The sequence below is a fragment of the Elaeis guineensis genome, chromosome 10, assembly GCF_000442705.2.
Source record: "Elaeis guineensis isolate ETL-2024a chromosome 10, EG11, whole genome shotgun sequence".
Classification (NCBI taxonomy): domain Eukaryota; kingdom Viridiplantae; phylum Streptophyta; class Magnoliopsida; order Arecales; family Arecaceae; genus Elaeis; species Elaeis guineensis.
In genome coordinates, this window is record NC_026002.2 from 16,686,610 (window position 1) to 16,712,752 (window position 26,143).

The following is a 26,143-nucleotide window of genomic DNA, read 5'->3' on the forward strand; positions in this document are numbered from 1 at the left end:
TGTTTATATTTTACTTTTTTGAAAGTTTTTGTTGGAAGCATGCTGCCCTTTTAAAGTGGTAGCTTTCTTATGTCACAAGTTATTTAGGAATGACTTGGCTGGCTGGGCTAGAAAATTATTTCAGAAGGATTGCTTGGCATGCACGTGCCATATGAAATTAGTACCATTTTGTAAATTTTTGATGCAGTTCAGAGTTTGAATTGCTTGATTTGGGTAAGTCCTCGTTGTTCTTAGGTTTAACTCACCCTTCCATATTTGGGTAAGTCCTCGTTGTTCTTAGGTTTAACTCACCCTTCCAAGGGCCTGTTTGGCTACACCACAGTGTTCGAATAAGAAATGGCCATTAGTTATTTTTGTTGGAGATTTCTGGTGTTTGGAGAAGTAAATGCTGGAGAATGAGAATTTTTGGTATTTGGCCACTGTTAGTTAGGGCGGGAGCTGATGGTTAACTCTTTATTTTGTAAAGTAGTATTAGAAGAAAAATCGTGTAATCTTATCCAATTATCAAAACATGATAGATTTTGAAAAAATGGAGGAACTGCGGAAGGCTATCCACTACTAGCGAGTATGGGTAACAATGAGTTAAATTAGATTGGATTTGAGGTGATGTTCGTGTTAGAAGTTTGCTAGTTCACCCCAAGCCCATTTATAATTGGGTTGCAAGAGTAAACCTGCACCCAACTTATTTATTTTATACAAGCACATACGTAATCCCCAACCAAATTAATACTTTAGTTGTCAATCATGTATTTAAATAAATTGCAAAATATACAGCTGAAAATAAGAGATCTAAGTAGGATGCATTCAAATAAAGTAAAAGAACAAGGAAAAAAATGGGGATTGAAATATGTTTAATCAAATCCACATTATCTCCCTCAATTTCCTTTTTGTCATATCTTTATTTTTTTCATTAATCCACATTAAATGTTTAGAGACAGAGTTTATGATGGTGAACCATTGGGTTGGAAGGCTAAACTTATATCCACCTATTTATAATTGAGTTAGTTTTGGCTCTCTCTCATCTAACTCTTAAGACTCATTTGGTTTACGAAATTTTTTTTTTTTTTTAGAAATCAACTCTTAAGAATTAACTTTTTAGAAAATTATTTTCTTAAAATATAATTTTAGTATATTTGATAGACTATGAAAAAATAATTTATTACAGAGTGGCTTATATTTGGTTGAGCATCCATTTTTCTAGAAAAACTATATAAAATAACCATTATGCTCTTAATAAATATAAGGGCATATCTTTTTGCTCTCAATTTTTGTATAAATAATAGTATTGTATTATACTAATATGAATATAACAATATTATATTATAATATAATATTAGATCATAATAATTTATTATACTAATATATATGTATTAATGTAATATTAATATTTTAATATAATAAATTATTATATAGATATAAGTATAATATTAAATATAATATTATATCAGTATAAATATCAAAATAATATTAATATATTATAAATATTATAATATATATTAAAATAAATATTATATTATATTAATATTAATATTAGGATAATATTAATATTATATTATATTAATGCTGTATGGAAGAGAAGATGGATATCTTGGCATATATTTAGGGATAGCAATCGGGTCGGATCGGTCGGATACGGGTTGTATCAATGCGAATCGGATCAAAAAATCGTCAACCCAAGTCCGACTTATTTATTAAATGGATCAAATCTAAATCCAACTTATTTATTAAATAAGTAATCTAAGTTGATCTGACCCGTTTAATCCATTTATTAAACAGGTTAAATTATGTTAAATAGATTAAATGGGTTAAATAGATCGGGTTAAATGGGCCAGAAATAGATTAGTAGGTTTTTAATAAGTTAAACATGTCTTAAATAGATTAAACTGGTTAAACATATCAGGTTAGATAGGTTAGAAATAGATTAAGCAGGTTTTAAATAGGTTGAATAGATCTTAAATAGATTAAACAAATTATCTGGCTCGATCCAATCTGAATATTAAATGGGTTAAATAAATCAGATATTTAAAATTTAAATTCAATCTAAATATTAAATAGATTAAATAAATTGATATGTTTATGATCTAAATCAATTTAGTCTAAACTTAAACTTGTTTATGATGGGTTGAATATAAATCGATTCATATTTTATCAGTCCTACGTATATTACTATTCCATATTTCATCTTAACTAATCATTTATATTTAATAAAATTTTAATTATAAATTTTAATTAAATAAATAAATAAAAAGCGCCGTCAAAATTCATCTCTTCCAAAAAAAAAGCATCTTTCTCCTAAATTCCACAGCCCAAACCACACCCCACACCCCACCCCCCCCCCCCCGGGCGCTCCACTTAACATCAACCAAACGAGTCCTCGGATTAAAAACCAAATTGCTGGCAGAGTCCGAAATTGGCAACCCCATTGAAGCGGCTGTTGCAAGCCCAAATCATCTCAACCTTGAAACTTGCCTAATTTCCAAGAAAACGGCAGGGACATTAAAGAATTCTTCACCGAGAAGACTTGGAGTGCAATAAGCCGCCGTTGTCCCAAATCCGTTCCACCTTTCAGGATTACGATTACCGGTAGGCGTTATGGCTCTCGCTGCCGCTCCTACCGCTATAAACCCCAGTACGTGCTGCCGCTTCTCCTTCTCCTCCCCTCGAAAGCCTCTATCTTTGGTCACCACCAGCATCAAGAAGTCCCCCTCTTCCCCTCCTCACCCATTACGTCTTCTCTCCGGCCACCGACCCCTCCGCCTCTCTCCTCTTAAAGCGTCCTCTTCCTCCTTCAATGGATTCGCTCACCCACAAAATTCTGGAACGAAAACCAAGAATTTCGATGCGGAGAGCAGCGAGGCGGGGTTTCGTGGGAGGGTGTTGTCCGGTCTCGTGTTTCTTCGCTCCCTGTTGTCCGGTGGAAGCTGGTGGAATCTTGAAGTAGAAGAAGAAGAAGGAAGAGGTGGAGAGGAAGGAAAAAGAGATCGAAAGAAGGGTGTGTCGGTGATTGTTGCTCTTCGACGAATGTGGATGCTGGTGGCCAGCGATAGATGGGTTATCTTTTTGGCATTCACTTGCCTAATGATCGCTGCGGTATGGTGTTTCTTTCACATTTATCTCGTCTTGTCTGATTGAACCGAAATCATATTTTGATTTCGTCATTGATAGATATATTGCTGTAGTTGGAGTTAATATGGATTTGATTTTGGACTGCCCAAATAATCAGAATTTTAAAATGGAAACTGTATAAATTGGGGAAAATATAACATTAATAGACTCTTTGTATGTGTGTTTGTTCGCCTTCTTGGATGCTACTATCAAACCCTTTTCTGCTGGGTTTCGTGTTACATAAAAGATGCACATAGCATGAAGGAATTGATGCCTGCAACTATGAGGCCGTGAGTTGTCTCCATGTATATAAAGAACTTTATGAATTGCAATCAAAGAAATGCCTTTTTGTGAGCAAATCAAATGGGTGGTAGTGTTAGCGTGCAATCTTCTTCTTGTGCCATTATATGCCTTTGTTTTTTGGATTTGATCGGTAATATGGTGAAGAAGCTTTCGATATGCCTCATTTCAAACATTTCATAATGAAGAAATTTTTTTAAAAAAAATATTCTTATAGTGAGCTATGCGATTTGAGCGATATCACAAGAGAAAACGTCATAATTATTTGAACTCTTAGAATAACTTTTCCTAGCTTTGTACCCACTCATTTAATGTATCCATGTCTACCTAACCTGGTCGGGCAGACATCTTTGTATTAGTCATTATAAGTTGGTTGGTAGCTATTTTTGTCTTTTGTTTTCAAGATCTTGCTTAATGTCCTTGCTTATGATAGCAAGAAATATAATGGCATGACCTTTGCCATTCTGTAATGCTTTAATGCTGCGTTCTGTTTTGAAACTAATATTCTCTAATGCTTAACATAAATGTCTTCTTTTCAACTCTTTGCAACATGCTTTGTTACTAACCTCTGTTTAACTTTATGTTATTGCAGCTCTCAGAAATATCGATACCACATTTCTTAGCAGCATCTATTTTTTCTGCACAAAGTGGCGAAAGCATGATATTCTATAGAAATGCAAGGCTGCTGGTTCTGTTGTGTTTTGCATCTGGAATATGCAGGTATTAATCTTGTATGAGTCTTATCCTGTTACTCTTTCAAATACTTGGAGGGGTTCATCCAGAAGTAAATTTGAGTTTAAAACATAAATGCTATCTATTGATATCTCATATCTGGCAATTATGGTTACAAATGAACAAAAATCTGTTGATGCAACAGCAATAGCCCCTTTCTAAGATTTATTCACTCACATAGTAATTAATGTCATTCATGTTGTTCTTAAAAAAACACAAACAGCAATCCAATGCTTTTCCTTGAACTGTACTTTATATTCTGTGTACATCAATCCATTCTTCTATGTGTAGTCTTGATGCATTGTAGTGTATGGCGATGATGCATGCTTATGTGGTCAAGGCTGGTTATTGTAATAGAAAGCCATATATTAGCCACATTTCACTTCTCTAGAATGACAGAATAGCTCTTTCACGTCATGAAACTTTTTGTAGCAATTCTTATTATATGATGGCCATCTAATGCAGCATTTTGTTCACTGTGCTTACGAGACCTATTTTGCATGTCAGTTATCAGCTGCTTGTTTCAGCGTCCATTTTTTTAGCTGCTAGCTTGGGCTACATATAGTTTTTCTCTTCTTTGTGCAGTTAACCAGAATTAGGCTGCACTAAATTGTGTGTGTTCTTCATAAATGGCCACTTTCAACTTTTTACACATTTAAATTAATTTAGGTTCATGGCCGAGCTACTAGTCACCCAACTGACATTTACGCTTCTTGTACTATTAAATAACATGACCCCATTTGCAACTAAAAAAGAAAGTCATATTCTGATTTTTGTACAGTGTGATCTTAGAATTGGAGAATAGTCATATAAGTGTTTTCATCTTATGGATATCCAAGAGGTTGGATCTTCATTTACGACAAAGAGTACTGGTTGGCTGTTTCAAAATGTTTAAAATTTGTTCGCAGTAATGGATTGTGTTGGGTTCCTCACAAATACAGTCATCACAATGTACACTGAGTTTTCCATCCTTAAATCATTGAGGTGGAGACCTTGCATTGACATATGGATGTTTTGCATATTAAACCAATCAATCTTGCAAATCCATCCTGTGAAACCACTTTTGGTAGATGTAGATTTTAGACGCTGCAAGTGGTTCCTTGACCTAAGTGCATGGTGACCTGCTATGTATTAGGTTTGATCAAGGTTTGTTGAACTGTATTGGAGGTTGTATCAGCTGGCTACTGGTATGATATGATATGGGCTTGTATTGTGCCATTTCAGGCCATACCAAAAATAGGGAGGAGGGGGGGAAGGAGAAAAGGAGAGAGGAATAGAGAGAAGGTGGCGAGGGGGGGGGGCGAAGAGCCGAGGGTTAAACCCTAATCTTAACTCTAGCAAAGTGTGAGAGAGAGAGAGAGAGAGGGAGGGAGGGAGGGGGAGGGCTGAGAAAAATCGTAACCCTAATCCTAGTGGAGTGAGTGTGCGCGTGCGAGAGAGAGAGAGAGAGAGGAGTGGGGATGCTAATTGGTGATCATCGAGCACTGGGGGGGGGGGAGGGGGTGTTTCTCCCTTGTGAGCAGGGAGGGGGAGGGGGGATGATCGGCACCTTTTTTTTCGGGGGAGGGGTGTGCAGGGATTTTTTAATCAATTGGTGGGGGTTTGGCTTGTTTGTAGAGTCAACAAAGCAAACCATCCTGGTTTTGCATCAGTTCAGTTTGATATGCTCCAAATCGGCCAATCCGAGGTGATATGGCCTACCATGCTATTCAATATCTTTGGTGTCAAACCTATGTTCCAATGGTGGTACCATATGGCACATCTAGGGAATTGATTGGGTTTCACTGAGTTCCAATGGTAGTATAAGGGAGGGGTTGAAGTAGTTCAACAAGGATTCCATTGAAGACACTTATTTATTTTAGGATAAAAATATGCTCATAGATGTGAAACCTGAATTCAGTTGCCTCCCACTTGACTGAGTTGATGTTGTTTTGACCAAATTAATATTTATTATTGGTATATAATCAAGGTTTCCATGTAAAATGATATACACAATATTGGTATAATTTGATGGAGGGTACTAATGGCTATGATTGCAGTAGTTATGGTTTGGCTATTTTGATCTCCATAAGACCGTTTGAAGATATAGCAGGCTGGAGGAATTGCAATGTAGCAAATGGTCATCATGAAAGAGTGACCCATGGTTGCATCTTATCTTACTAGTGACCTAAATAAAAAACTGTAGTTCTTTCATACTTTGCAAATATTAATGGTTTACAACAAAATTCGCCGTCTTGATATCGGACTCCGTACTGGTAAAATTATGCTTAATATCGGTACACAGTTCGATACGGTATGGTAATGTCAATACGCTTCGAGACGACGTACCGGTACAAGACCGATATGGTACGGTATGGGTGGTTCGGGACGGTATGGGGCGGTACAGTATTCCATGGTTTACAATGTCTAAACTGTGGCTAAAGCTTGTCCATTTAATGATGCATATATATGCTTATGTATTAATATGCATTGATGCATGAACATATATGTAGTTGTATAGGCAAATAAAATTGTGTGTGTGTGTGTGTGTTATCTATCTATAATATATGGGTATGAATTGTACCTATAAGGTATTTCCTTGTAACATTTTTCTCCTTAATAAATGGCACATGAATGCTTCGATGTAAGATACATCACCAAAGGAAAATCAGATTGTACTCAAAGGAAAAAAAATAATGTTGCACAAGTAGCCACAAAAGTTCTTCATTTAACACCCAAACCTTCTCCTCTGGCAAGATGAATGATTGATTATGAACATCAATTTTTACTGATCAAGCTTAGACAAAAAGGATAAATGTTGTTATTCTTAGCATCTTTCATTTATGAGTCTATCACAGATTTCCCAGACTACACTAATGTTAAAGTGTTTTTTCTTGTTTACAGTCACCACTGTTAATTTAATGAATTAGTATGAGAATTTGATGAAATTAATGAAGAAGCTGAACAAGGATGATTAAGCGACTTTATGCTATGTCCATTAGCTAGGCAAAATTGGGTCACCTGGACAATAGATTAGGTCCATCATCTGGGCTTGCCTGAGCCCCTTTCCTTTTATCGATCCCAACACAAAGCTTCTATAGTTTTATCCAACCATTTTTTAAAGTCGAGTAATGCATGATGACCATTTCTGTCTGTGGACATAATATTGGAGCAAGGATTTGGTGCCTTTACATGCTGATTTTTGTTTTAAAGTATGTAATTTACCAGTTGGATATGGGCACCACAGAATGGTATGCATTGTTTTATCATGTGTGTTCGTATGGGTCCTTATTGACACTGACATACATAAACCAAGCAAAGCCATGTCCTTGGAACTGACCCTTGGAAGGTAACCTGCATGGTATGATATGCTTCGACTCATGATTGATATGGAAACAAGTACAACAAGCAATGCTTGTATAGGAATTCTACATTAGTACATGGTAATGTCTAGGTCCTGGGAGTAGTTAATAGCCATAAAACTTGTCGCTTATAAATTTGTTGCTTCCTTTAGTTACTATGGATTTGCTTACATAGCACATCTTTGCTCTAAGCCTCTAATTATAGTCATTATGAGATCAGACAGCACCGCTGAGTCATTCTGAACTTTTAATCAAATCCATTTAAGTTGGTTATTGATAGGACTTGGTGTTGCATCTGGGTGGCTTATGAAAATCTGGTCTGGACATAGTCCTAGATTAGGTTTATTGCACAACTTATGATCAGATTTCTCTGTCATAAAGTATAATGAGCTGATGTAGCTCCATGAGTTCCCTAATGATGAAAACTTCATGCTAAGCACTAGTCATTTTAGGTGCCCAAGTTATTCCTTGATAGCTGTGCATCTGAGGCCATAGTGATCTGCATCATGTTAGTAGAAATTATTTCATTCTCTTAATTGTCATTTGTCCTCCCATTTCCAGATTCCTAGAACCTAAGAAATTTTCTTAATAGTTTCTCAGCATGTAACCATTTCTGATAGTTCTAAAGTCATCAAACATTTCACTTTATAATGTCTTCAAATGCCTAAAGTTTAATTATATTTTTAATTTAAATTTAGTATTTTTTTTCGAGATGCGACGTCATGGTTTCACACCATTATGCATTTATTTTTTTGGAATATCAGCACAACAGAAAATTTGTAAAGAACTCCAATAGGGTTGTTTTTATTAGTGCCTCCAAATTTTACAATAATGTCAAGAATCCATACAGAAATACTAGTTTGTTATATGTGCATTGGTTCTTGGGGTACTTGCGTGGTCTCAAATGAGAAGGCTTCACATGTATCGACCTGTATCATTGCATTTCGGTTGAAATGCTAAAAACATAGTAACATTTTTTTGGCATAAATGATGTCTATACAAAAACATAATATTTGTTTTCTTCCCTGTTTCTAATTCTATGGCTGTTGATTATTTTTTATTATTTGACCTGCTTCTTAATGTCAGTTTGATTTTCATAAATAGTTTATAAAATAATTTGACTTTTAATTTGCGGACATGATGTGCAGTGGTTTACGAAGTTGCAGTTTTGGCATTGCTAACATGATATTGGTAAAAGCCTGATAATTTTCCTAATTCTTTTTGCTTTCCACAACAGGTTTCCTGTGATTTCTTTGTTTATAATTAGTGGATTATTCACAAGGAGAAGTATATTATAAAATTGGATTTCAAAAATTCTGCAGGTTAGGAGAATGAGAGAAAAGCTCTATGATGCCCTCCTTCTTCAGGTCCAAATTATATTGAAAAAAAATTCAGGATTAATTGATTCAAGAGATCTTTTCCCAGTTTTTCCTTGTATAAATTTTTCTCATTTCAGGATATTTCCTTTTTCGATGAGGAAACAGTTGGTGATTTGACTAGTAGACTTGGGGCAGATTGTCAGCAAGTATCTCGTGTCTTTGGCAATGATCTTAATCTGATAGCACGCAATGTAGTTCAGGTGGCATGTAATATAGTTTAATTTTCATATTTTATAGTTGCTGGCTACTTTGCAATTCTATTTACTTTTCTTGAGTTTATTCCAGGGCACAGGTGCATTAATATATTTGTTTATCTTATCCTGGCCCCTTGCATTGTCTACACTGCTGATCTGCTCAGCCTTGGCAACAATAATGCTCATTCATGGCCAGTAAGAAATTGTCTCCCTCTAATGTAGTTAGGCTACATTTCTCTGAACATAATAATCCACTCCTGTAGTTTCTGAAATTCATACTTTTGGGTCAGTTAAAAGGGCTCAAACCTTATCTCTTTGTTTTATACTATTTTCAAGTTTCACCTTCGAGTCTAGAAATGATTAATATGAGTTAACGTGTAGATTGTCTGGAGGTTTCATCAAAGATATCAGGCCAATAATTTTATCAATATTTTCTTACACTATTTTTCAATTGAACATGCCATTTCTTTCATAGGAAAAGATGCAACGCTTTTAAGTTTTAAATTTTTATGAACTGCATTATGTATATTACTGTAACAGCTTCTTTAATGTTACTTTGTATCTGATTTTTGGAAAATCATATTCATTTATTTTATTCTTTTAACAACTTTTCTATGTGGAGGTATGACTGCAAGGTGGTAAAACTATAAACAATCGAGTGCTTAAGTTCTAAAAGAGTTAAATTTAGGATCTTGATGTCAGTGATTAGTGGTTTGGCATTCTTTCTGTTGGTCTCGACTATGAGTTCTTGATTTGAAAAATAATGAACAAAACAAACACCAGTTTCCTGTTTATAAAACAGCAATGAAATAGAGCAAAGGAGGTATTGCATCCACCAGCATAAATTTTTATTAAAAGGAAAAGTTCAGTAGTTTCTATTAAGTTTACTTGACAACATTCAAGTATACATTATCACATTTATTTGTTGTACAGAAAGTAGCCAAAGACCCTAAAATAATGTGCCCCTCAACAATAATGTGATTGCTGCATACTCACATTTCCTTCCATGATCTTTTCGAAATCTATGACCACCACTATATGGGATCCTCCTTTGACGATTGAATCATAGCCGGCTTGATTATGGAAAAAGAAGAGAATAGGACAGAAGGAGAAAGATAAAAAGAGGGTCTTAGGCTAAAAAAAAATGTAGAGGAATGGGGTGCGGAAATGGATAAGAAATTATTGGACGTTTGAACTGTGTAGGTCAATACCTCGATTGATCTTGGTGGTCTGAATGATTGAATCACTCAAATCAGTGGGTTCAAAGGAGTGAAAATTTTGGGTTTAGAGGTGACTCGACCTACTGTGCCCTGTGGGTGACGAATTGGGTGGATTGACCTGCCAGCGTCTTCAAAAATTGGTTCTATTGCAAAATGTCATGCAACAAGCTACTCTATTATGGAGGCTTTTAAGTTTTTCCCTCTCATGCTATTGATGTTACTTCTATATCTCCCACACTCCCATACTCTTATCTTTTGATCATTGTGGTGCAACCTCCATTGGAGACAGTTTGGTTTTGAAAAGTGAAGCATATTGAGGTTGGTTCTACTAAAACAACTCTTCAGTTTTTCCTGCTTAATATGAATTAACTTACAGAAAGTGACTAGTGAATGGGAATGATCAACTTTTTGTTGGAATGATTATATAACTATTGTATTGTGTTTTCAAATAAACCATCTCCTACACCTAATACATCTTTGTCAGAAATTGCCAAAAAAATTCTAGAAACATATGATACATGAGCTTTTATAGGATAGAGTACACTGAGATCATGTGATCCTAAAAATGCTCTGTTATATAATTGGTCGCCTACTTGCAAGTACTATGCACTTTTCTGCCTCTAATTTGAATATCTTCCGTAAGTTAATTCTTCATGTGTTGAGGCTATTGCTTGCACATTTTGTGGACAGTAATGAGATTTTTAGTTTGATCATTTTATTAATGGATAGGTACCAAAAAAAAGCAGCAAAATTAATCCAAGAGCTTACTGCATGCGCTAATGAAGTATGACCATTCTTCTTTGTTGTATTGTACTTCAAAATGCAATACATCTACTCTTGCTAGATTGTCTCCAATTTCTCTTTTTTTCACTATTTTTTTGAATAAGGTTGCACAAGAAACATTTTCTTTGGTGAGGACAGTCCGAGTATATGGAATGGAGAAGCATGAATTTGGACGGTTCTCTCTCTCTCTCTCACCCCCTCCCCCCCCCAAAACCCTGGCTACCCTCTCTCTCTTCCTTTCACCCTCTATCTTCTCCCTCTCTTTCTCTTTCTGAGCATATGTGTGGGTGCATGTACACACCCAGAGATATCTCACTCTCTTTATGTTGTGATAGTATCACAGTTCTTATGGTTTGCACTAACATTTGTGACAGATACATAAAATGGCTGGGGCTCCTGTCTAATGTAAACTTGCGACAAAGCATGGCTTTTGGGTTTTGGAGTTCAAGCTTCAACTTTCTCTATCATTCAACCCAGGTCTTGTTTCTTTGCTGCTTTTAAAAAGCCTTTTTCTGTTATTATCTTGATTCTTGACTATGTATATAAGGAGACTGAACATGCTTGGTGTTTTCATCTTTTAATATTTCGTTAGCAGATGTCATGGCTTTGTATGCTCACTCAGACACACACATGTATGAACTGATTCTTGAGGAGCAAGGTTGGATAAGTTGCAAGAATGCAGTAGATTCTGTTACTAACTGCTGTGGCCCAATACATAGATTAGAATAGGATTTGACCCTCTTATAGGGAATTTTAGTGCCATGCATGCATGAATACAAAACATGACAACATTACCATCTCTATTATTATCTTTATTGTGGAATGTCATTTTTAGATGTATTTTAAATTGATATTGAAAGACATTTTGTGCTTTCGTCGTTCAATATACTTTCATAGATGATGTCAATCTGTATTTTAAAATGATCTATTGCTTTGCCTCTTTGACTTATATCTTGTGTCTTGTAAATGGTGCTGTTCCATATATCAGAACCTTCCTTCTTTCTTCCTCAAGACTTCTGCACCTGGGGAGATCTTGGAAAATAAATCCCTGATTTTGTAAACTAAATTTGCATAACCATTGAGTTAAATTTCCCTTCCCGCTAACTGGGCTTCGAAGTCTCATGGCAAAATGATGCTATTAGACATGAGATGAGATTTCAAATTTAGGTTCTGAACACAATCAGATATTCTATTTTCATGTCTGACAAATGACAAGTGGCATACATGAGATCCATGGTTCATTTTAGGCTTAGTCACTAGTTGCAATAAGAATTTCCTTATCTTTAATCGTTACACCTGGCTACATATTGGCACCAATTTTGATACCTTCACCACTAAAATTCTTAATTTTAATTGTTCTCTTCACCATGAATAAAAATTCTATGGACTCATTAATTTCTGATGGCTGGTGATAGTCAAACCCAAGGTTTTAAATATTTTACAGAACATTGTGTTGTTTTTCCATTGGAATGGTACAGTATCAGAACAGTAGTAGTATTGATGGCACATACTGAATCTAACAGTGTCAAAAAGAGTGAAAAGCTATAGGTACCCACCAGTATGGCTAGTATGTACTGGTATAGATGGTTTGAGCATTTCAACATGCATACTGGTGTTGGTTTTCCGTTGAAACAATATGCTACCAAAAGTATCATCCCATTCCTATGGTTTTTAAATGCATGCTTGTATCACTTTACCAGGATGCTATGGTTACTGTTTGCAATAAAAATAGAGGTTTATAGGTTACCATGTATTGCTTCAATTTTGTAGCAGGGATGGGTGATAGAGCAGTTGATCCTAGATAGTAACTCTTAGAAACTCTTATGTAAATCCCATTGAGTTGAATGCCTTTGCATACAAGGAATAGTCACAAAATGTTAGCACTAATTAAAACAGCCATGATCTGGAAGTGGTAGATACATCACCATATATTTATGTTTATAGCATAGAATAGTTATTATTATCGAGCACTTTAGTCTAATAGACTGACAAAGAACTGTAATGCATCTTTTAGAAGTTGATAGTTGATGCTTTGCATATAACAAAATGCATGCTACAATATTATCTTTTTTGATTATATGCAAAAACATGATTGTTTGGTAACCTTGTATGCATGTTTTACAACTTTCCATGTTTCCTTGTTTGTAACAGTTCTTACATACTTATATTTGATTTTTTTTTTTCATTTGGCAAATAAATGGTTATAGGTTATTGCTGTGCTTATAGGAGGAATATCTATCATATCTGGTCATATAACGGCAGAACAACTGACAAAGTTTATACTATACTCTGAGTGGTTGATTTATTCAACATGGTGGGTGGGAGACAACTGGTCTTCACTAATGCAGTCCATTGGAGCAAGCGAAAAGGTCTTTCAATTAATGGATCTATTACCTAGCAACCAGTTCTTATCCCAAGGCAAGCACTTTTCAGTGCTCTTCCATTTGAAAGCCCTTCTGACCTGATTTAGCTGTACTTATATCTTTGTTAAAAGCTAATGGAATCCATCACTTTCAATGCTATTTCTCATTTATGTCCATAATTGCTTTTCTTAGTGTAGTTCCCAAGCTTGTCTTGGACCAATATTATAGGACCGTTCTAATGAAAAAACACAATTAAAACTGTCTTTTGCCATTCATTTCTATAATGTCTTTTCTCTAACACCTGTCATGCAATGTTAGATTGGATATTGTTTACTATTTTCTATCCAGTATCAAAAAAGAAAGTGATTTGAATCCATTATGATATCCTTCTCTTCTATGATTCCATCGCTAATCCCATCTAACAATAATAGTGCTTGCTATGAATTTCATTTCTCGTTAATTGAAGCATGCTTACATCACAGAGAAGGAAAGACATCTTGCATATCAGGTGGTCTACTGTATTAGACTTTTAGTAGTTTGGTATCCTTGCCAATAGCTTAAATAAGAACTAATAACGGTTCACTTTATGGTCTTATGCCTTGGTTCTTCCATCAAATTTTAAATCCCATGGGATAGAGCTATCCTGATTTTTCCATGGAATGGGATGCACCGCTGTCCCGTCTTGTCCCGACACTTGGGACAGAAGATATCCCAAAGCATCCCGATTGGAATGTTGGGACACTAGCGGGATGGCCCTGTCCTGACATATAGAATGGTACTCTGTCTCGATGTCTCGTGGGATATCTCGCTGGGACTTGAATCCTAACTTCCATGTGACATTATTCTCTTAGTCCTCTTTTACCACAATATCATGAGAAAAAAACTTTTGGAAACTTAGGAATGAAGGACAAAATATTGTATTCTCAAAGCAGCAATTTTTCAGAATCAATCGGTAGATGTTCATTTTTATTTGTGTTCTCAATAATTATATATAAAAATAATTTTGTATTATTTAGAAATTGTTATCTAAACTTTTTTTATATTTCAAGTGAAAATTTCAGTCACCACGTATTGTTTAATGTAAAACTAGGGTGCTTCTGAATAATGACAGGGCGGAGGTTACGAAAGCTGGAAGGGCATGTAGACTTCATTAATATATCATTTCATTATCCTTCAAGGCTAATGGTATGTTGACCATCCTTGTATATCAGTGTGTGCCAGTTGTTCTCTTAAGCAATTTGCTATGCATGCAGGATACATCATACATGTATGTGATTTTGTATGTTTCTTCATTTTGCCTCTCTTCTTCTATGAATGATTTTTCTTTAAAAAGAATTTCATTAGAAAGAAATAGTGAATGTTTAGTTTAGAAAATATGTTTTGTCATGTTAGGCCTATGAAAGAAATCATTGATGCATGTAGTTAATTTAGGAAATTCAGTCAGCAAGAAGAACTGATACAAGAAAATGAAAAAAAAATATTAGCAGCATATAAAGATAAAGGTGGGCCTTGGTGCAATAATAAGGTTGCTCCATTGTGATTTAGGTGTCATAGATTTGAAATATGGAAACAACCCCTCCACAAATGGGAGTAAGGTGCCGTACATCTGAACCTCCCTAACCAAAACTTACTTTTCTTCAATTTATCATATAACCGCTTTTGTCTTAGAGTTTCTAGAACCATCCTTAAATGCTGCTTATGCTCAGCCTGACTTTCGGAGTCAGTTAAAGTATGTCAAATTTGATAGATGAAATTTTTTTAGAGGAGAGAATGTAAGGCCCAGCAAATTGGGTCAGCCTTTTTGGTTTGTCCTGATACCAAACAGAGCCCTAAAGGCTTGTCCCTGTTCAGAATAGGGTAGAGCCGTGCTTGAACACAGACGGAGGAGGATGAGTCCTCCACCATGGACTTCGCTAGAAGCTAGGGAAGCCTAGCCTCCACTTCTATATAAGGCCCCGACCTCCCCAGTTCTTCCTCATGGGAACATCGCCGCAGCCATGGCCCTCTTTTTATCCCTTTTCTCCTCTTGGTTGCCAATGGTTTAGGCTCACTGCGGTTGCCAGAAATCGCAGCCAAGCCCTCGCCGAAATCCTAGGTGAGGACCAAGATCTTTTTTCTTTTCTATTCTTGCATGAACCCTCATTGTTGGTCCAGATTTTGCTGGACAAATCTAGCCCCTATTTTTAGATTTGAAAACCCTTTTTTTCCATTTCTCCGACCTCCGCTGCCGGTTCTTGTTGTCGGAAATGGGGACTTGTCCTTTGTGCTACTCTCGGCCGTCACCAGAGCCCCACCGTCGGGGATCATGAAGATGAGGACAAAAGGGCTGAAACCCTTGTTTTTGCTTACTCTTTTTTTGACATCAGCCATCCTATCACCAGCTAGCAGTGGCCCTTGTCACTAGTCTTTTGGCTGTCGACTACCACTACAGCCACTAGGTCGCAGTTCTTCCTCTTCTTCTTTATTCTTCTTTTTTTTTTTAATTTCTTGCTCCCTCTTTTTTTTTCTCCCTTCCAAGTTCTCTCTCTAGTTAGGGGTTGACCCTAGGGGGGTCACTCTCTTGTAACCCATGTTCTCAATAGAACGATCCTGATCCCTAACCACTGGGTAGCGCATAGGCATCCACCTTAGTCTTTGCTAGATCCCACTAAATCTGGCCATCCTCGATTGCTGCAAGCAACATATACTTTGGTTTGATTTTGAATCGGATGGAATTAGCTTGACCACACCAATTGGATTGTTGGGGCCCTACTGCCTTGCGACCTCTACTCTTTTTCATCATTGTTGGGCATGAAGCCATATCCCCAGTAGTATCTCAATTTTTTTAAACTTTGTTTGGTTTATAAGACAATGATAAAATTAGGTGTATTTTAATGACATTGAATGAGTGATTGTGACCATCTAACTAAAGTGGGATTTTGAAGCATGAAGAGGTAACCTCACGCTTCAAAGTGTGTATTCTAATAACCTTTCAAAAAATATAATTAGTTTATTAGATTTCGTATGTTCTCTGTTTTATGTATGATTAAGCAAATCAAGCATGCTATTATTACTATCATAATTGTTTTAAAATATGTGATGTATTCTTATAAGATGAATTTTGAAAATTTGATCAGATAATTTATAAAATTTATTGTATATATGTATATATTCTTAGCATGGTTATGACTAGCCCTGTTAATGGGGATTATACGTTGGACCTGCTGATTTGTAATCTAAGAAACTAGTTTTAATACTAAATCACTGATGATTAGAATATTGGTATATGTTATCTGGCATTTTGTGCACTCTGCAACTGTTATGTGACCTGTGCCATTGGGGTGCATGGCCATAGCTTGATGGTGGGTCTACCATCAGTTTATGAAATAAATTTTGAAAAGAAATATGTGAATTATTGAAGATTCGATCTCTTTCTAGTTAGTAATATGTTATTTGAGTATTTATTTGTTTAGCATACTTAGATCCCACTTTGATGTATTATGTTGCCCTTTGGGCTGGTGTAGTTTATTATTCTTTTTTTTTTCTATTTTCAGATCCTAAATCATGATTGCTCAGGATTTAGGAGACTGTGCTAGATTGCTTGGAGATACATGAGTCATTTGGACTTCTAGTTTAGTTTAGTTTAGTTCAATTTAGTTTTGGATAGTTTACTTAGATGGGACAGTGCGACTCATTTTACTTTAAGATATTTGTTATGAAAATGATTTGATTGAATCTTTAATAAATTGATTTTTTGAGGATTGAAATATTAGTATTGTTGCTCTTTGATCAGTGTCCTTGCATGCTCGTATGGTCCGCTCCGCAAGTATGCAGCATTTGTTATGCTTTGGGTTAGGGGCATGACAAATTTAGTGGTATCAGGTCCTAGATTTTAGAATCCTTAGGATTTTTCAGAAAGATTGAGAGTTGGGTAGAAACTTAGGCAATGTGACATCTCTATTTGCTTTCTTGTTAGTAATTTTGTATTATTGTGCTTGAATGTTATTTGTGATGTTTGTTTTATTTTTTACTAAATCAAAATACGACCTCATCGTGCCTGTAGACAAAGTCTGAATGAGATGGTTGGGGGTTCCAAAGCTTGTAAATAAAGTCTAAATCAGAATGCTGCCCTATCTCGCTGCTTGGTTAGTAGGGGCTCCACCCCAAGAGTCCCCAATCATTTCATTCAGGCTTTGTCTTCAGACATGGTGACTCAGCATTCTGATTCAGTAAAAAATAAAACAAACATCACAAATAACATTCAAGCATAATAATACAAAATTATTAACAAGAAAGCAAATAGAGACATCTCATTGCCCATATTTCACCCAACTCTCAACCTTTTCGATGAATCCTAAAGATTCTAAAATTTAGGGTCCGTATCACTAATTCTGTCATGCTGCAGACTCGGAGCATAACAGACGCTGCATATCTATAGAGCGGATCAGACGAGCATACAAGGCTACTGATCAAAGTGCAATAATAATAGTAATAATTCTTCAACCCTTGAAAAATCAATTTAATAAAGATCCAATCAAATAATTTTCATAACAAATATCCTAAAGTTACATGAGTCATGATGTTCCATCCAAATAAAATATCCAAAACTAAATTGGACCAAGCTAAATTAAACCAAACTAAAAGTCTAAATGACTCAAGTATGTCCAAGCAATCTAGCGCACTCCCCCAAGTCCCGAGTAATCATGGTTCAGGATCTAAAAATAGAAAAAGAGAGAATAATGAGCTACATCAGCCTAGTAAGCAATATAATACATCAAAGTGGTGCCTAAGCATGTTGAACGAATAAATACTCAAATAACATATTGTTGATTGGGAAGAAATCAAATCTCGAATAATACATATATTTCTTTTCAAAATTTATTTTTCATAAACTGATAGTAGATCCAACATCAGGCTATGGCTATATAGCCCAGTGGCATGAGTCAGATAACAGATATAGGGTGCACAAATTGCCAAATAATAGATACCAATGTTTTAATCACCAACGGCTCCGTATTGAAACTAGTTTCTTAGATTACAAAACATATAATCCCCATTATCAGGGCTACATCATAGCCATGCTAAAATATGTGTGTGTGTGTGTAAAATAAATTTCATAAATTATCCAGTTAAATTTTGAAAATTCATCTTATGCTAATACATAATTTTTTTTTAAATAATTATGACAGTAATAATAGCATGTTTGATTCGCTTAATCATACAAAAAATAGAGACCATACCAAATTTAATAAATTAATTATATTTTTCTAAGGTCATTAGAAAACATGCTTTGAAGTGTTAGGTTACTTATCTCGTCGTGCTTTAAAATTCCACTTCAGTTAGGCAGGTCACATCACTTGTTCACTGTCATTAAAATAGCACCTATTTTATCAGTCTTAGAAACCAATCAAAGTTAAAAAAATTAAGGTATTACTAGGGATATGGCTTCATGCCCGATAAGAATGAAGAAGAACAAGGGTAGTCAGATAGTAGGGCCCAACAACTCAATTGGTTCGGTCAAGCTAATTCCATCTGATCTAAGGTCAAACCACAGTATAGGTTGCTTGTAGTGATCGAGGATGGCCAAAGTTAGTAGGGTCCAACACGGACTAGGGTGGAGGCTGATGCGCTACCTAGTGGCTAGGGGTCAAGGTTGTTCTACTGAGAACAATGTGGATTACAAGAGAGGGAACCCCATTAAGGTCAACCCCTAACTTGAGAGAGAAAAAAATTAGGAAGTTGGAAGAGAGAGAAAAGAAGAGAGAGGAGAGAGCAAGAAATAAAACAAAAGAAGAATATAGAAGAAGAGGAAGAACTGTGGCCATGGTGGTGGTTAACAACTGGAAGACTAATGACGAGGGCCACCGATGGCTAGCGATGGAAAAAGAGAAGGAACAGTCAGAAATAGATATTTTGGCCCTTTCGTCCTCATCCTGATGATCCCCAGCGGTGGGCTTCAATGACAGCTAAGAGTGCATAAGGATCTCCGACGATAGGCGTCAGTAGTGGAGAAGGTCTAAAAAAGGGAAAAAGGATTGTTGGATCTAAAAATAGGGGATATACTGGGCCTTTTATTCTTAAATTTTTTTGATGAAATCTCAGTCAGTGATGAGAGTTCGTGCAAGAATAGAAAATAAAAAAGGATCATGATTCCTACCTGAGATTCCAGCAAGGGCTTGGCAGTGATTTCTGGTGGCCTCAGTGAGCCTAAGCCATCAGCAACCAGGATGAGGAAAGGAAGAAAAGATGGTGATGGCTGCAAGCTGCAGCGATCTTCCAGTGAGGAAGAATTGGGTAAGTTTGGACCTTATATAGGAGCGGAGGCTTGGCTTCCCCAGCCTCTGGCGAAGCCTGTGGTGGATAAATTGTACTTGTCTGTTTGTGTTTGAGGAGGGCTTTGCCTTGTTCGGATATGGGAAACCTTCCAGACCAAGGGAAGAAGGTATCAGATCACTGTAGTTCGAGACTCCTTTTGTTAAACTAGTTCCTGTACTGTTGAAGAATGAATTCTAGCTAGTAAAGTAATATGGTTGAGGGGGGCCCGCCTCATCTATCCCCCTTCCCCTGTCCCATAGGCCTTCGGGCCTTAATTAGGGCCTCACATAGACCCTGCTGTAATAGGAGCCTCGTGCACTGGGATGCCCTTTCTTATTCGCTAACCCCATATCATTGAAGTTTTTGCAAAGGGCACTCATTCACTAAACCCCAAAATCTTATTGTGCAAAACAATTCAAGTGTATACTAGGACATTTGCGGTTACATGCTTAGGGACCTTTAATTTTCAGTTGATGCACTTCTATAATCAGAAAATAAGACTTTAGTTGCCCAATGTTTTGGACAAATGATACATGATCCTGTTTTAATCATCAAAATGTCGAAATATATCCATTCACTATTAGTTCATGGTACACTCAAAGAACACGATGCTTGTCGATATTTCTTGATATTTTTCTGTGGAAGCTGCTGTTATTCAGATTGCTGATATTGTTTCTCAGGTTTCTGTGGTATTGAAAATTGCAAATTACATTTCAAAAAAGAGAGCTGCATCAGAATATTTATTGAAACTTAATGTTATCAGAGTGCCCTCTGATGATGAGAAATATGAAGTTAATGGTGATATGAAAAGGATTTCTCATTGGACATGTGTACCCAACATTCGACATCTATGAAGCTGCAAGATAAAAGAACTAATAAATCTTTACCAACATGCTTTCAAAGGGATGTGCTTTCTTCTGCCTCAGTATAACAGATGATGATGGTTATGGCAGGGGTGGCCATTTACGTACTATCTCATGTTCATGACAGATTAGGGACATTTCATTTAATGTGTATTCTCCAACTTGATCAGATTTAAAAAATTATTTTATTATGTTGCTGGTTTTCAACTTCCAATTGTTCTTTCAAATTTGTCTAGGACCATTTTTGTATTTAAGTTTAGAAGTAGTATTTTAGTAATCTTCTTGAAAATTAAATTATGATTTCCACCTGCTGTTTAACTTTGTCTAGGACCATTCTTGTATTTAGGAGTGCTTTAGTAATCTTTGATGAAAGTTAAATTATGATTTTCACCTGTAGTCGGCAAGGTTTCAGGAACCGGTATCGAGACCCATATCGGTTCTTGCTAGGGTATGGTATAGTATGGTACCATACCATACCGTATCAACCCATACCAACATTAAAAAAAAATCAAAAAAATTTCCACCCACCACCACTAAAAAAAAAAAAAAAAGAAAACTACACTGAATTATACCGAACCAGACCCGTACCGCACCGAACCGGACTGAACTGTCTGATTTCGCATGGTTCAGGCCCGTATCGTACCAAACCGACCGGTATGATCCGATTCGGGCCATGTACCGAAAAATCAACCTGAACCATGCCGGTTTCCTACTAGTACGGTACGGTACGGGGTGTACCGACCGGTTCGGATCAGTACGGAATACCATTTATTAGTCATGACCATCGCTATGTATATGTTCAAGCATGTAATTGGTCCTTCCAATAGAATTTGAAAGGTTTTTGGATTTGATTAGCTTGAATGCAAATTCTACATTTTCTTATTAACAATAAAGCAGTAGATTATGGTATACCATAGTTGGCAAAAGCTACTTGAAAGTTGTTTTGTTATTTTTCTATTACACCTATCTCATTTCCATCCTAAAGGGTCATCATCTTGAGTTATTGCTTCAGATTTGTGAGGATTTTTTTCTTTGACAGAGGGCATTCCTTAGTCTCATCTAAATTCTATATGTGCTTATTTGTTGCATTTGATGTTTGCAAAGGTACCTGTTTTGCAGCAAGTAAATCTGTCAGTTCACCCAAATGAAGTAGTTGCAATTGTAAGTAAGCAAAATGATTATTTGTGCCATTTGCGATCATGCACTTTTCATTATGGATATAGTTGTTTCCTTTTCTCTTCTCGGATTAGGCCGGTCTTAGTGGAAGTGGAAAAAGCACTCTCGTCAATCTTCTTCTTCGTCTTTATGAACCAACAGATGGTCAGGTAAGCTTCAATCTTCTGGATGATTTGTGGCTCTGTTTTTGGAAAATATCCACCTTCTTAGGAAGGAGAGGTCACCAGTATGATTTCACAATTTACTTGTATTTACTACGTATATGAGATACTTATCTGTATGTGTGCATCTGTAAATGCGTGCTTGCCATTGCATAGTTGTGCTAATCTCTTGTTTTCAGAAGTCACGGGTAGTGCCTATCTTTGTGTACATGGCATCAAATGCACTCATTTCAATATACAGCATCATTATGGCAACCCTTCAAAAGGACTATGGAAGACTTTTTCTGCTTGTAATTAAATCAGCGACTGGTGTAATGTGGAAAGCCGTTTTACTAAATTGATGCCTGCTTTAGATATGTTTTGGAAACAAAAACGGCCATATTTCAAGTCAATTCTTTCATTATTTGAACAATCAAATTTTCACAGTAGAGACACATACAAACATATTTTCAAACAAAATGCATACATATACCAGCTTTGTGTATGCCATTAACTTAAGAGGGCAAGGATTTTGTCTTAAACTTAAATAGTATCACACAGCTGTACTTTTCCCAACATTTTTATTGCAGATTTTATAATAGCTTTCGATTCCACTTTGCTAAGAGATCAAATTGGGTTATAATGCATGAACAAGGACTTCTATAACAACATTATGATATGTAACTTAGCAGAAGTAGAAAATGTCAATCATGAGGCAAAAAGTTAACTGTGTTAGATTTCCCTAGCCTGATTTCAACAGCTTAATTTATTGCAGATTAATCATTCATATCATCACTAAGTATGCTGGTGAAATGTTATAAGACATTGGAATATAGAAGAAACAAAGTGATTTATAGAAAAGCATCAGGAGTGTAGAAGACTCGTACTCTTCTATTTAATTTCAAAGGTATCTGAGATGAAGCATCCATCTATGATCATAACTGTTAGGCCAAGGAACCATATATTCCCGGCTGTTGGGTTCTTTTTTGATGTCTAAGTATGACAAGAGCTATCCGTATCAACTCTTTGGTGGTCAAGCACAATCTGATTCTCCCTCATCTAGATTATCTCAGCCCGTCAGATTTTCAAGCCCCCCAAGCATTGGCTACGGCAGGTTGTCTACTTTTTTACAAACATACCTGCATTTTGTATATTGTAGTTAAGTGCTTGGGATGCATATTTGACCTAGAAATTCACTAAAACCTGTACCGAACATATTAAAGCTTCTAGACACCCAGCAATCTAATTTTAATTAAAAGGCTTGATATCAAATTATGAGAGAAATTATCTTTATGATTGATCTTGGCCAAATCATAAATGTTATTGATAATTTTTCTTGCCTGCATTATTCCTTCCAATGTAAAGGGAACTTACCATCGAGTTATCAGTTTCATATGCTTTGACGACCTTCGTAATCTTCATAGTTTCATAAGCCTCGATGACCTTTCATAACCCAATTACTGTCATAAATGACTGAGAGCTAACCTTTATGAACTTTAAGATGAAAGATTCTTTACCCTCGGTCCATGTTCTTGGCTATTTGCTCCCTAGCTATTGGCTTAGGATTTGCTTGATGATTGATCAGTCTTCTGCATTTTTGAACTGATGGGGTTGGATCTAGTCAGGTCTGGTAATAAAAAAATTGTAGATCAGGTCTAATAATACTCAGACCCGGACCATTCCAGTTCAACAAATAGATCAGATTATGTTGCATTCATCTTGAATCATGGGGCAATCCATCCATTATCAGCCTTTGCTGTGCAACTGACTGAATTGATTGTTCACGAAAATGAACTTGCAATCCTATTCTGAGTTATTCATTCAATGTAAATGTTACTGGATCTGAAATGAATGTTATATTGCTCTTTATTACAGATATTAGTTGATGGAGTACCTCTAGTAGAACTGGATATCAAATGGCTAAGAGAAAGAATTGGTTTCGTGGGACAGGTCCCAACACACTCCGTTTTGTTGTGGATATACATTTTTTTCTCTCAGAAGAAAATCTGAACTTCTAAGATGTTATAATATGCAATAGCAGGAACCACGCCTTTTCCGCATGGATGTGAGTTCAAACATAAAATATGGGTGCCCCAGGGAAGTTACTGATGAACAAGTGGAATGGGCTGCGAAGCAGGCAAATGCTCACGAGTTTATTTTGTCTCTTCCCGATGGTTATGCTACCCTTGTTGATGATTCTCTTCTTAGTGGAGGCCAGAAGCAACGGATTGCCATTGCCAGGGCTATTCTTAGAGACCCCACCATTTTGATTCTCGATGAAGCCACCAGTGCACTTGATGCAGAAAGTGAACACTATGTGAAGGTATTTTCTCCTCTATCAAACACAGCTAGTGAATTTAATGTATATAAGCATTTGTTAACTCCAACTTAAAATGTTCTGCTATGGATTTGACTTGGTTCAGGGGGTTCTTCGTCTTGTTCAAAATCGATCCAATTTGAGAAGAACTGTTATCATCATAGCACATAGGTACTTTTCAATGCTCTTGGCCTTTAATAAGATACTTCAGTGTCATTCTCATATCATGATGTTTGCAGGTTATCTACTATACAAGCTGCTGACAGAATAATTGTAATGGACAGTGGTAGAATTGTTGAGGTATGTGCACCATGATTCAGCAAACCTTCATAATAATTATTCCTCCTATGATAGAAATTAGATACTATATGGTCTCCTACTCTAATGCTGAAATATAGTTGCAAAGCATCCTTCCTTCTGTGATGAAATTCATTCAGGTAATGCTGATAAATATGGTGACCAAATGTCACAATATACTTGATGGAAAAGTTTATTAAGATTAAACATGCTTCTCATGAAGCTAATCCACTAGCCAATCTTCTTGGTTTGGAGATAGATCCCGTTTCTAGAATTCCTGGGGGCCTGGATTTTGTGTGTGAGAGAGAGGACATAATTGACCACAAATCCTTTCCAGGACAACCCAATACATAAAGGATGACCGGCAAATATAAGCAAGCGGATACCCAAGTAGAGAGTTCTGGAGCATCACGACAGTACAGTTTCATGTTTTATTCGTTTGCCACCAACCCTCTGATTCCAACTCTGGTTCTGTGTTTATGCAGATGGGGAGCCATATGGAGCTCCTTCAAAAAGATGGCTTGTATGCACGATTAGCCAAACGACAAGCAGATGCATTTGCATAGTTATTGAATCGATCGACATTGGAAAATTGATTGCTATTTGTTCCCCAAATTTTTATTAGAGCGGAACGATGAAGCAATTTGGGATCAAGGCATCTACAGAATTCTGTCGGCAGAATGGCACCCATTCTTTTGTATTTAATTAGGATGAAATATATGCTCATATTATTCTTTCAATGGAAAGAAATGGTTTTCCCATTTTTTTAAGGGGAGAGGCCAGGCTCCCTTGAAACATTCATAAGAGACTATTTTACGGAAATTTTTAAATGGAATACTGTGTCCCCAGTTTCTTTCATCGAATAGACTGTAGAATTTTATGCTGACGCTGTCAGGTATCCCACAGTGTTAACAATTTAACCTTGTACCTTTTTTTAATCATTATTGACCTATTTTTCTTTTTTCTTTTTTGGGTTTTCCTGTGAAAATCTCGGCCCATTTGCAATAAATGACAACAAGAGATTTCCCCATTTATCGGCATGGGGTTGCTAACCGTATTCTTCAACTGTTTTTTTTTTTTTTTTTTAATCGTTTCCGGTAGGTTGCAAGTTTAGCATGCCCATGGGAGCAAAAACTGATGACATCTCTCCTACGGAAATCTTTCCCGCCCAATCACCACCCCGCTTTTTTCCTTTCGTTGTCCGTACCCAGAGGAGACTACGATGCGAATCTCATCGTACACGTGTACCCAGAGGAGACTACGATGCGAGATCTCATCGTACACGTGGTTACGCCCATGCGTAAAGTCATAGGGTGGGCCACCTCCTTTTCATCGGAAAAAAAAAAAAAAAAAAAAAAAAAAAAAAAAAAAAAAAAAAAAAAATATATAATATATATATAAATATATATAATATATATGCACCACGATGATATAAAAAATTTAATGTGAAATTTTTCATTCGATTCATTGATATAGTTATTATTTTTTAATATATATTTAATATTTATAAATTATTCTTTTATTTAAATATTTTGTATAACAAAAATATTTTATTTTTGAAAAAATTATGATATTTTGTGATATAATATAATCGGATATTATAATATGGTCTTGAATATTATAATATGAGAGAGTTATT

The 26,143-nt window shown here is 36.0% G+C and overlaps 1 protein-coding gene across 3 annotated transcripts; it reads left to right on the forward strand.

The window, feature by feature from the left end:
* The first annotated feature begins 2,383 nt into the window (after positions 1-2,383).
* LOC105052956 (ABC transporter B family member 26, chloroplastic) lies at positions 2,384-25,362 on the forward strand. 3 transcript variants are annotated; one of them, XM_010933942.4, is made up of 18 exons: positions 2,389-3,090; positions 3,998-4,125; positions 8,627-8,669; positions 8,801-8,845; positions 8,935-9,057; positions 9,143-9,246; positions 11,001-11,055; positions 11,159-11,229; positions 11,429-11,531; positions 13,262-13,472; positions 14,529-14,602; positions 21,679-21,735; positions 21,825-21,899; positions 23,766-23,840; positions 23,932-24,213; positions 24,314-24,378; positions 24,447-24,507; positions 24,990-25,362. In XM_010933942.4, exons 1-18 carry the CDS (start codon positions 2,593-2,595, stop codon positions 25,068-25,070), a joined length of 2,151 nt encoding a protein of 716 aa, XP_010932244.2. In that variant the 5' UTR covers positions 2,389-2,592; the 3' UTR covers positions 25,071-25,362. The 3 variants fall into 3 exon arrangements, 1 of the variants encoding a protein (XP_010932244.2); XR_012134701.1 differs by lacking the exons at positions 24,314-24,378; positions 24,447-24,507; positions 24,990-25,362 and adding exons at positions 22,666-22,797; positions 22,888-23,004 and having other exon boundaries at positions 2,384-3,090; positions 21,679-21,899; positions 23,932-23,987; XR_012134700.1 differs by lacking the exons at positions 24,314-24,378; positions 24,447-24,507; positions 24,990-25,362 and adding an exon at positions 22,666-23,004 and having other exon boundaries at positions 2,384-3,090; positions 21,679-21,899; positions 23,932-23,987.
* Positions 25,363-26,143: the final 781 nt, after the last annotated feature.